Here is a 12,635-nt window from a genome sequence, read left to right on the forward strand (position 1 = left end):
AGGGGAACCTTTTTTCCTCTCAAAAACCCGGGGGGGGGGGGGTGGAGGGGAGGGAGGTTCTACACCTAAAGGGCCCCATGTGGGCTGGAGGGATCACTGATAGCCGTGCTGCTCACTCGAGGTTGCGCCAGATGTGAATGACCTGCTCTGACCCCTGACCTCTGCAGCACCCAAGCCTCCTGCTCCTGAAAGCCTCCTTGACTGGCTGAATCTCCAAACTCGAGGGACTCTCAGGGCTGGGTGCAGGCCCTGCCTTTCCAGAGACAGGTGTCCCAGTCAGATGGGGTGCGGGCAGAGGGTTTCAAGGTGTGCATGCTGCAGGTGCAAGTCAGGTCAGCCTTTCTGCCCCTGCCCCAGTCTCTGTAGATGTGCTCCCAGACACAGTGCTTACTGGGGTCCCTTTTGAAATGTGGGGAACAGGCTCACACGGGCAGTGGTACATACACAAGTGGTCACCTCAGAGGAGAGGGAGGCTCCAGAGGTGACCAGGCCCTGGTGGCTTAGCTGGCCATGCAGGCCTGTCTATGGTGACATCTGTCCACTGCCCTGGGGATGCTTTCCCCAGAGGGTGGGCCAGCCTTTCAGATCTTATGTGAACTTCCAAGGGTGGAGCCTCAGTCCATTTTGCTCCTCACCTCCAACAAACCATGCCCTTTATGTGCTCACTGAAGGATGAAGGAAGGCAGGCTAGTCCATGAGGCTGGTACTACCCCTTTACTGTGGGCCTTGTTCCTCAGGATAGGGTGACCACGAGGAAGTCAGGGCACCCGGTGGCTCTGGTCAGGCCCACCCAGGCCCTGCAGTGCCCAAGATAGCAGACGCCAGAAGGAGGTGCTGCCTGTTGCCCCACTCTGCACAGGAAGCAGCTTCCCAGGGCTGCTGGGAAGTCATGGCTGAGCCCACCTTGGCAACTGATCCCCTTACAGAGGACTGGCTTAGGCATGGGCACGAAGATGCAGAGCTGTCTGCTCGGGTGGGGATGGGGAAACTGCTCGTTGCTGATAAGAGAACACAAGTGGGCAGAAACGGTTCCTTCTCTAAGCAGGGAGCCCGGATTGGGGGGGAGGGAAGGAGCTGAGGACACACTGGACATAGATGGGGGACCTGGAGCGGCAGCTGGACCAGCACTGGCTCATGGATGCCCTGGCTCCCTTTGCCTTCTTGTCCATCACCAACCTGCAGCCCGGGTTCGGCTGCCTGGTACGGGTCTTGCTCTGGCTGGGCACCATACCCCTCTGCCCTGGCCTGGCCTGGCCCTATCCTACATTTAACTGCAGGCAGAAGGTGTCTCTGCAGGCAGCAAACCTCTGCTGACCTTATGTGTGGCTGTGGCCACCTAGCTAAGATGTACTAGAAACTTCTGACATTTAGGACAGAGTTCTTCCTGCTGCCTTAGGCCCTTGGCCCGCTGCCTCTAGGTGTTGGTTCAGAGGCTTTGCTCTCTGGGGTGTCATGTTCCACAGGGGCCAGCTTCACTACCTTGAGTGCCTCCCTCCTCCTCTGCTTTGCCACTTCTAATGAGCTCAGATCCATTTGGCTTTGGAGTCCCTAGGGTGTCACCAGTTCCCCTGCCTCCACCCACCATTTCTGCATGCTGGGGAGGGGGAAGGGAGCAGCAGCCACAGGGCAGCCTCTGTCACCTCTGTCACTCACCCTGTTCTTGCGATTGCTTGGAGAGTCCCTTAGTGAGAAGGAAGGAAACCTCTCCTGGGAGGGGGGCTTCAGACCAAGCTGGCCACAGATGCTGTGGGCAAGAGGGAGATGGTAAAGGATATGAGGACCATAGGCTCAGGTACTGCCATCTTTGCAAGCAATGCCTGCTGGTTGGATCCCAAGTCACAAACATGGGTCTCCCTGCCCCAAGACAGGAGAGGGGGAGAGGGCAGCCAGCTCCAACATGCAACATGCAGAATCGTGGCCCAGCACTAGTTTCTCTTTCCTGTCCATGGCGGGCCACCCCTCCCTGCACCCTGGGACCCCAGACTAGTACTGCCACCCAAGTCTCGGGGAGGAACTAAACACATGCATGCATGCATGTGTGCATGCACACACACATACATATGCATGCTTATGTACATGCACACACACATACACATGCACATATAATACACAGGAGAGTCCCCAACTGCAGGGCCATAGCAGGAGGGTGGGCCACAGCTGCCCACCATGGGCATTGGCCTGAGCCTTCTCACTCTGCAGGAAAACAGAAGGGGGCTTATCTGCCTAAGTGGACCTTCAGCCTGGGACCTGTCCTTCACAGTTGCCTCTCCAACATGCAAGCATGTCATGACAGTGGTCACGCACAAGGAGCTCAAGGGCTCAGAGGTGGCCCTCCCATGGTTCAAGGCTGAACAGTGGCACTGGCTGGGGCCACGTGGTTAGTGGCTCCCACGTGTCCACTAACAGTCGCACTGAATGGCCTCCAGCCGGCCACCATCCCCACCAAGGCTCTCTGTTCCTGTAGGAGCTTGGTTCTGAGCCTTCCTGTCCCTGGGTCATGGGACAACAGCTCCCCTCCAGTGCCCTGCACACATGCAGTTTACACGACATGGAGATGCTCCTAAATCAGCACTGGGCGTTCTTGAGAGTCACTCCCAGAGAACACAGGTGCAAAAGAACAGCTGCCCTCGGTGATTCCCTTCCCTTCTGCTCCAAAGTTACAGCTCATGGAAAGCCCCATCGGACCCTCTGTGGACGTGCCACTGCCATACAGATTCACCTTGCTTCGTCCTCGCTGTAGCTCAGTAGGTCCTGGCCTGTTTCGGCAGTGGAGTCAATGGAGCCGTTGCCCATGCCCTCTCTGTGTGGGGCGGCAGTGATCTCGTCTCCCTCCGTCATGGCACGGGACAGCTCCTCCTCAGTCACAGCTGCAGGGAGGAGGACAGAGGTGGCAAGGGCATTGCAGTGGCCTCACCTACACGCACACTGCGGCTCCTGTCCTCACGGCAGCCTTCAGTGCAGCACGCTTTTGAGATGCACATGGTCTGTGCACCTGGACGGCAGCAAGTTCCCAGGCCAGGCTGGCCCCTCAGCCCCAACACCTGCCAGGCACAGAGCAGGGGACCAATGACAGCTTGTGAATCTGAGCTCCCCTGTATCTGCTGTGATACATGGCAGCCCCAGTAAGACAAGATGCAGAAAAAGGTAAAACAGACCACGGTGTATTCCATTTACTCATGAATGATTTAGCTTCTCTAAAGTTTATTTATATTAAAATTGTATTAAAATATTATGTTAAAAGCTCAAAATTGGAGTCAAGCTCAATGGAGACCTAGGCTGGGAGAAAACTGTGCCCATATAGTGAGGAGGATTAGAAACTAGATAGTAAGGGGACCAGCAGTTAGTGTAATGGCCATGTCGCTGAACTCCCATGTAGTCGACCACGGTTCGAGTCCAGGACCCGGTGGCTTAAACTCACACCGGGCGCATGTGCTTGTGTGCCCAAGATCCTGAGAGAAGAATGGAGGAGAAGGGATTGTGGCGTGGCCATCCCCCCTAGGGGGGTGATTTCTTGCTTTCTGTCTCTCTGTCTTTCTAGTGAGCGCACATGCCCTATAGCAAAAACCTCTCCCCCCCAAAAAAAGAAACTAGATAGTAAGGATGACTGTGAGGAGCCAGCAGGTGGTGTGGTTATGGCACTGGACTCCCACATGGCCGATCACCCTTTGAATCTCAGATCTGCCAGCTTAAAAATCACAATGGAGGAGGAGGGATGGCAGTGTGGCCATCCCCCTGGAGGTGATTTCTCACCTTCCCTTACACTGTTTCTCTGATGAATGAGCTGCCCTATGACAAAAATCTAAACAAATAAACAAAACAAAAACATAGTGAAAAGAATGCCAGTGAGCTACAGAAAGCCTGCTGGCCCACAGCAAGTGCTTCGGTGCTGGGAAAGGTTGCAGGAGCCTGCAGGTCCCTGGGTCTGGCCTGGTGCTGTTCAACACCCCAGGACTCCCGCACAGTGCATGGATAGATGCACAGAGCTGTTCCTCACAGAGAAACAGAGGCATGGACACAGGCATCCTTCAACAATGGTCACAGGAGCACACCTATGTGGCACATCCATTAGGCCAGCACTTTGGAAGAGAGTACGATCTTGGGGGATGGCTCCTCAAGGAGACTTACTGGAGGGGGCTTCTCTGTCTTGGAAGACTAGGAATTTGTGGAGAAGAGGAGCAGTGGGGCAGGGAAACCCCCCTCGATGTTTGCACCAGCATCGGCTGCAGGCACCTACCTTGGTTGTCCAGCTTCTGCAGGTGGGGCAGGGTGCGCAGCACGGTCATGCGGTAGAGATGGGGGTTGGTGCCACAGCAGGGGTTCTCTGCCAGCCACAGCACCCTGAGATGCGGCAGGGCCTTCAGGTAGAAGAGCTCGGCCAGGCTGTGGATGCGGTTTCTCCGCAGATACAGCTCACTGAGGTGCTGGCAGTGGCTCACGGGCTCCAGGGTGGAGACGCTATTGACGCTGGAGAGAACAGCATGGTTAGCGGGGCAGGCAGAGGCCTCTGAGGCCACTGGGCTCATCCCAGATGCAAATACCAGACAAAGGGCTCAAAATCAGAGAAAGAAGCTCAAAATCAGAGTCAAGCTCCATGGAGACCTCGGCTGAGTAGAGAGCTCAGGATGGGGAGGTGTGATCAGAGCAGACTGTGCCAGCTCCTCGGCCTCACGCTTGTATTCATTGTGTCAGGGTGCTGCCATGGGAGGTAGGAGGCCTCACCCTCCTCCACAGGTGAGGAGTAGGCTTCTGAGGGCTACATCATTTGCCCCCAAATAGGCCAGTAAAACCTATGGCAAAAAACATATGCAAGTTCTGTGCTTCACAGGACCAAGTACTGACCTTTTTTTTTTTTGGAGAGGTTTTTGCTATAGGGTGCATGTGCTCGCCAGAAAGAGAGACAGAAAGACAGAAAGCAAGAGATCACCCCCCAGGGGGGATGGCCATCCCATAATCCCTTCTCCTCCATTCTCCTCTTGGGATCTTGGGCATGCATGCACACGCACCTGGTGTGAGTTTAAGCCACTGGGTCTGGGATTTGAACTACGGTCGACTACATGGGAGTCCAGTGACATAGCCATTACACCAACTGCTGGTCCCCCCCAAGCACTGACCTTCTGAACTCCATGGTGCGAAAGAAACAAGGTTGGGACCAGCAGATGGCAAATGGTTAGGTCACTGGACTGTCACATGGTCAAATGCAGTTTGAATCCTGGACCCAGAAGCTTTAAACTCATGCCGGGTGCATGTGCACACACACCAAAAATCCCAAGAGGAAAACAGAGAAGGGATTGTGGCATGGCCATCCCCTCTCAGTGGGTGATTTCTTGCTGTCTCTTTGTCTCTGTCTCTCCACGCACCCTATAGCACACATGCCCTACAGTAAAAATCTCTCTAAAAAAAAAAAGAAAAAGAAAAAGAAAAGGAAAAAGGAACAGGAGATATGGTTTTAATTTTCATTCTATAGAAACATGAACATGTCAAAGAAACAGAAAAACACAAAGAAGCATGTAGCAGAGACCTAGACACTTAACTGACACCAGGGGTATCATCCTACTTCCACAGTCAAATGGACAAAGCTGCTTATAAGCATACGCTCAGCTGACAGGTGGTCCCAGGGCCCTGGAACCCTGCCTACCCCCCTTGCCTATCCCCTCCTACAGGGCTCCAGGTGGTCAGTGCACCTCTGGAGGGAGGTCACAGCCTGCCTTATGGATGCCATCCCAGTCACTTGCTTGCTTATTGATGCAGTTCTTGGTGCCAAGGACTTCATTTAGCATCAAAATCTGAGTGTGATGCCATTTTACCAGGAGCAAAGCTAAGGCTTTGGAATCCTGATGACAGAACCACCCTGCGGTCCTGCCGAGTCCTCCTCCTCACTGCTTCCCACCCGACACTAGGACCAGGGTCCAGCGATCTCATGTCAGAGGATTGCCGCCCAGCATTCAAGCACCAAGTTCCAATCTCAGTGGTCCCCACTTTAGCACAAATGTGGTCAGACCTCTGAGAGAGGGAGAGCTATAAGTATGTACAACCCAATTGCGGGTTTCCTGCTCTTTTGGGGGGTGGAATTGAAGGTAAGGCTTCCTGGGCAGGGTTTCAATTTCCAGTTTCACCATAAACAAAACATTAATAAAGGAATCAATGGCAGTTAGTGTGTGCACGCTCGCTACAGCTCTGTATTTGAGACTGCATCCTCCTCTTCATCACCCTAGGGGGTGAGGACGTAAGGACGTCCCTGTTACAGATGAGGAAATCGGGTCACCAGAGGTTCTGGGGCTTGGCCCAGATTAGGCAGCCAAGAATAGGACAGCTGGGATCCAATGCAGAGCAAGGTTCTTAGCCCACTTGTCCATCTGGTAAGAAACCGCTGGCAGAGTAGGTGCATGCCACTATAGGGAGTCCTGAGCACAAGCGCACATGCCTTAGCCTCTATGGCAGACAGCAGACAGGCCTGGGCATCCAACCGGGCAACACCAGTCTTGGAGGCAAGATGGAGAACAGGGAAGCCAGCCTGGTGCTGGCCATGTGATTAAGAAGGTAAGGCACAGCTGTCCACAAGGGGTCCAAGGGCCTAAAGGCACACACAGAGGGTGAGCTCCAGGACCTTCCAAACTGCAAAACAGGGAGTTTGTAGGTTTTCCATGTGGGGATCCTGCAGAGTAAAGCCACTCTTTTCTTTTTTTTTTAAGAGGTTTTTGCTATAAGGCGCGTGCGCTCGCCAGACAGACAGAGAGAGACAGAGAGACCGAAAGCAAGAAATCACCCCCCAGAGGGGATGGCCACACCGCAATCCCTTCTCCTCCATTCTCCTCTTGGGATCTTGGGCACGCACGCACACCTGCCCGGCGTGAGTTTTAAGCCACCGGGTCCGGGACACGAACCATGGTCGACTATGTGGGAGTTCAGCGACTTAGCCATTACACTAACTGCTGGTCCCAAGAGTAAAGCCACTCTTGCACAGCAGTGGTGCAGGAATATCAGCTCCCTTCCCCTGGTCCCACTGGAAGGTATGAGGGCAGGGAGGGAGTTCAGGGACAGGGAACTCTTCTCTTTCCCAGATGACCCCCTCCACCACCACCACAATACTCCTAACTGCCTGCAATTTCCATATTTGGTTCTTCCAAGATCTCCCTAGTCTGTTAGGATACGCACAATCCCAGAAGTGGGATTATTATGGATGACAGACCATGGAATGCTAAGAAACTGGCAAGCACCTAGCAGTCAGGGACCAGGGGGAGAGAAAAGGCTGGGTCTGAGAGTCCCTGGGGCAGACATGGCTACTATCCAGACCACTGCCCAGTGAGTGCAGAGATAACTTCCCAAGTACAGAGACCAAGGATAAACAGAGGACATAGCACAGCAAGCTCAGGGGTATGGGGATGGGAGAGAAGAAAGGGAACCATGAGGCAGCCTAGGGAAGACCCCAAGAAAGGGGGTGCGAACATGGAGAGAGGGCAGTGGGGAGTGGCTAGCTGCTGGCCTGCAGCCTCCAGAAGCCACTTAGAGTTACCAGGTTATCTCACACCACTCATCCTGCAGGTGGCTGAGGCTCTCCCCCACTTCGAGACCAGGGACTCAGAGTAGCAGCAGGAGCCAGTACCTGAGGGTGATCACTTCCAGGCTGGGCATTTCCCGGCATATGGAAATCTAGGAAGAAAGAGAGTATGACTGGCAAACATCTGTCAGACTGGTGTAACGATGCCACTTCTATCGGTTCATCAAGGAAATTACATTTGAGCTGTAGCCAACTCTACTTCAGGGGCCTAAGGGGACCTTGCTCAGCCAGGGCCTTCTCGGAATGAACCAAGAGCACGCTGGGCTCCACATCACACTCCACTTCACGGCCTACAGTCCCTCAAATGAGGAGAAATGAGTGTGCTCACTTTCACAAGCACTCTGGAAAGCTTTAAATGATGTTACTGTGGTCCAGTGCTGCTGGCTGTGGAGACAGGGCATTTGTCCCTTTAGGTGTCCTCAAAGGGCACCTGTGTCCTTATGCTAGGCCAGAGAGCATGCCCTCGAGGTTCAAAAAAAGTAAAGAGCCCCTTCCTGCCTACAGAGCCGGGCTGAAGGAGACAGGCTTGAGACGGATCTGGTTATTGATACCATTGCTTCGGCAGAGCAGAGGGGCCAGGTGCTTGGGCTGGTGCACGAGGCCCTCATACCTGAAAAGTGGCTGGAAGGTGCACCCCCCAAATATGTGAGCACCCACTATGTGCTGGGCAGGTGCCAGGGGCCTGGGTGCCAGACAGGACCTCAACCTTAACGCGGGGCTGTCTGGGCAAAATCCTTCACAGATGTGGTGCAAGGGATTCGTTTCTTTGACCACAGTGTTTCTGAGTTCTTGCTGCTAAATATGTAGTATTTCAGCTATAACAGGAGGAAGAATCTTTCCAAAGGCTACTCGTTCAGGTGCTGCATGTGTCTGGGTGTTACATGTATCTGGTTGCTGCACGTATTGGGTGCTACACGTGTCCTAGGTGCTACGTGTGTCCAGGTCCTACAAATGTCTGGGTGCTACACATGTCGGGTGCTTCATATCCAGTTTCTATGGGTCCAAGTGCTATTGCCTGGGTGCCATGCATCTGGACACTACACATCCAGGCTTCTCTGGACCAGCCCAGCTTCTCAGCAGTATTTTGTTTTGTTTTTAAGGAGAGATACAGTTCAGTTTAAGAAGTAGATAAAGAAGTAAGTAACTGGTATACAAGCCCTGTGTAAGTTGGGGACATGTGATCTAGGATTGAAGAGAAAGGAAAAAACCTCTTTACAGACCCATACACTCAAGCTCTTAAAACATTAGGCCTAATTCCTGCCTGCTGGCATAGGGGTTGGGGTATGGAGCTGGGTCTGACCCAGAGAAAAGCTGCAGTGAGGATAATCTCCAGACCTTCTAAGGACTGCACTTTTTCTAAACAAAGTACAAAGCCTCCTTGGAGGCCTCTCCAGGACAGAACTCCAGCTCTGCTCCTCCTCTGTAAGTGGGACCAGCAAGTAACAGCACTTCCTGTACATGAGTGTTTGCAGGAGCCTGAAAATAAACTGGGGCACTACAGATTTTTTTTTTTTTTTGATTTTCGGTTTTACACTACAAAAGTAAAGAGATACAAAAACTGTATCTCTCCTTAAGTAAACTAAGAAACCAGCTTAGGACTGAATCAATGGGCGCAGCCTTATCAATGTGCAATTCCCTTGAGAAAGTAACTACCGCTTTTGGAAAATCAGGCAGTTAGAAATGATAACATGATACTTACGTCTGTGAGATGGCTGCCCCTGGGGAAAGAAGAGACAGATACACTTTAATTTTGTTAATGTGGGATAAAAACTATTAAAAACAAAACATCCTTAAAATGAATGTCGAAAGCCTACCAACATTTAGATTCTATGAGTTTAGTGACACAGTGAAAGAGAAAGGTTATTTAGATAACCGCAAAGGTGTCAACAACTGTTTCTGGGTTGATCTCCAACAAAACTGTGTCTGATGCTGGGGGTTACTTTCCAGAGTATCTCCCCTCTCCCAGTAGGGGTACTAGGGTCAGCAGGGGTCACTCCGTGTGTAGGACACAAAGATGTGCTTATTCTCATGGTCCTTGAGGAACAGAAGGTTCATTTCCCTGGGACATAAACAAGGGAGTCTTTATAAGAGGCCAAGTTCAAAGGCTAAACATGCAATGCATGAAGCAGACTTTGGAAGACTGAAACAGGGTTCTTGTTTCTCCCTGCTTAGAGAAAGTCTTGACCACCCCATGCTAAACAAAGAAATGCATTGTTGAAAGCAAATGACAGTCAAGAGTTGTGGCCAAAACACAAGATGCAGTAGGGGGAAGAGAGGGCTTTCTAATCAACACGGCAGACAGCTCCAGCCAGTTGGCTGAGCCTGTTCCCACTGGGCACACAGCTCGTTGAGGCATTAAACCCACTGAGTCCCAGGGACACCTTCAGATCTTTTAGGCTCAATTCCCAACCGCCTCCCGGAGAACTCTGATCTCCTTGGCCTGGAGAGACTGGTTAACCCACCACAAGACCTGTGTCCACCCCACAGCCTCCAGTTGGGTCCTGCCACCTCCCAGACAGTAAGCCCCTGCCAAGCTCTCCACCAGCACTTGACCACTAGGAGGGGTGAGAACCAGCTCAGTGCCCCCTTAGTGCTGACGGACGGTCCCCAGTCTCACACGTAAGACTCGCGCACAGGGCCATCTGCCCCGGAGCTGTCTACAGTCCAGGGCGGTCTGCAAAAGGTGCTGGTGGTCCTCCCACAGGCAGCCCTGGTAATCCAGGCTGTCCAAGCAAGGGAGGCCTGGTTGAAACCTCTGTCGGAAACACCAGTCATGGTGCGGGAACGTCCGGCCAGGGCGCTGTCAGCAGCCAGCGGGCTATGGTGACCCCCGGTGGGACCCAGGCTCCGGCCCTCACCAGCAGTTGAGTTTTCGCACGCTGTGCAGCTCTGAGGCCTTGGCCCGGGACAGCACCATCTTCCGCGTCAGCTTCATGCTCTCCAGGCCACCCACCCTCCTAGCCGTAGCTTCTCTCGCTGGGTCTACCCGCCGCGGCGCGTCTCCAGGGGGCGGGGCCCGCGTCTCCAGGGGCGTGTCCTGAAAGCCTATTGGTGGTCCGGCAAGGGCGGATAGCGCAAGCGCAGTTGGGCCGTCTGAGTTTCCTCTGGATGCTTTGGCTCCACTCCCTCCAGTCCCTCTCCTCGAATCGAGAGCCCTGTTCTGCGCGTGCGCGGCGAGGGCGCCTGGCTTTGACGTAATTCTAATGCGATTCCGGAAGTGCGCTCTGTCCTGGCCCTGGCGAGCCATTGTCATAGGGTTGGGAATGTCTTCTAACCCTGTTTTCTTGCTTCTCTATCAGTGTTTAGAGGAAAGATCGTAGTGCGGAGGGCGGGGGTCAGGCCCGATAGAAACCTCCCGAGTATTACGCCTTTAGAAGTCAAGGTGTTGAGGAGCCAATGTTTTAAAGACTGGGAGGTCCTGGTAGCATTGACCCAGAGGGAGAGAAGCCTTTAAGGTTCAGTCACTTCCCAGACCGTTATTTGGAAGAGTTGCCAGGGATACGTCTGAAGAGAACCAGCCCAGATGAAGCTCCCCCGGCCGCCGCAGACTCATACTGCCGCCTGCCGGTGAGCCTGGAACATGGCGGACACGGTACAAGAGACTGGCAGAAGCTGGTGCTGCTCTTGTGAACCATAGCCAGTTCTTATGACAAATAAACGTTGGTAACCCTTCCTTCGCCCCTTCTCCGTATATCTTAATTCCTTGAAGGCCATTCTCTCGTGAGCATATTTTGGGCTCCTGGGATCTATGTTCACTCAGGTGGGCATCCACAGCCCTGACTCATATCCATTACTTTTGTATTTTGCCTCTGCTCCTTTTTTTTTTTTTTTTTCAAGTTGTCACTGTCTCCCAAGTATGATTACCTGGGCTGTAGGTATCATTAAGACAGGCATTCGGGGGACCAGTTGATGGCGAAATGATTACATTGCTTGACTTCCATGTAGTCGTCCACGGTTTCAGTCCTGGATCTGGTGGCTTAAAACTCCCACTGGGCCCATGAGCTTCAGTGCCCAGGATCCCAAGAGGAGAATGGAAGGAAGGGAATTGCAGCATGGTCATCCTCCCTGGGGGATGATTTTACCTTTCTGTCTCCCTGGCAAGCTGAAAAAAAAAAGTCATTCGAGACCTCAGACCTGTTAGAAGTGATAAGTCCTCTCCATTCGAGTTATAATAAATTCCTCCAAGCCCTCTTTATATTAGGCGTGCCCAGCCTGGTCCTTGCAAAGAATCCTGCCAAGTCATCCCCTCTATCTCATGTATGTGAGCACTTTCCATAACTGATTGGCAAGTCCCTCATGCCCTGCCTTTGGCATGACTGCCACAAATCCTGTTAAGTCTCTTTAGTAAGGATCCCCCCATACGAGTCCCTCATGCCCTGCCTTTGGCATGACTTTGCCACAAATCCCGTTAAGTCTCTTTAGTAAGGATCCCCCCATACTTGGTGTCTGCCTTTAGTCATTTTCCACCCACTGACCCATTCTCTCTGCTCCTTGGCTGTAAATCCCCACTTGTCCTTGCTGTATTTGAAGTTGAGCACAATCCGTTTCCTTTACCGCATTCATCTTGAATAAAATCTTCCCTACCATTGTAACATGTACCAAAATATTTTTTACTTTAGCAAGGGTCAAAGGTGCTCTCCTAGGATGCAACAGAAATATGAGGTTAGTGCCCCTGAGACTGGGGAAGGCCTATCTGTACGAGAGACCTCCGGCAGATAAGGGGACATGATTCAGTGACAGAGAGCAGCTTGGCCTTCCTTGCAGTGAAATTTTGCTGTGAGAGCTCCTCATCCCACCCAATTCACCATTTTTTTTTTAAAAAGGCAATATAGGGAATTCCAAAAGGAGGAAACTTTTCACTGTAGTTTAACGACTGCTGTTTTCTGTGTTTTTGTCTCATTTGTCATATCTTGTCTGTGATGATGGGTGCTATGAGGGGCTTTATCAGCCAGATTCTTGCCCTGAGCCTCCTACTGAGCCTTAATGAAGTGACCCCAAAGAAATGGTGTGTAAACCTTCCCAGGCAATACAGAACTTTTGAGTTACTCTTGAAGAAGGAAGGCAAACTTGTAAGCAGTGG

The 12,635-nt window shown here is 52.5% G+C and overlaps 1 protein-coding gene across 1 annotated transcript in view; it reads right to left on the reverse strand.

The window, feature by feature from the left end:
- The window catches only part of CFAP410 (cilia and flagella associated protein 410), an 11,337-nt gene extending 771 nt beyond the window's left edge, over positions 1-10,566 (reverse strand). Inside the window, exons 1-6 of the mRNA XM_006169459.3 lie at positions 10,414-10,566; positions 9,255-9,273; positions 7,601-7,647; positions 4,235-4,464; positions 2,720-2,867; positions 1,654-1,744 (exon numbers count right to left, since the gene is read on the reverse strand). Coding sequence (XP_006169521.1) covers positions 1,654-1,744; positions 2,720-2,867; positions 4,235-4,464; positions 7,601-7,647; positions 9,255-9,273; positions 10,414-10,490 — 612 coding nt within the window. The 5' untranslated portion in view covers positions 10,491-10,566. The remainder of the gene's footprint in view (positions 1-1,653; positions 1,745-2,719; positions 2,868-4,234; positions 4,465-7,600; positions 7,648-9,254; positions 9,274-10,413) is intronic.
- Positions 10,567-12,635: the final 2,069 nt, after the last annotated feature.

Source organism: Tupaia chinensis, unplaced genomic scaffold (assembly GCF_000334495.1).
Source record: "Tupaia chinensis unplaced genomic scaffold, TupChi_1.0 Scaffold147038_1, whole genome shotgun sequence".
NCBI classification, from domain to species: domain Eukaryota; kingdom Metazoa; phylum Chordata; class Mammalia; order Scandentia; family Tupaiidae; genus Tupaia; species Tupaia belangeri.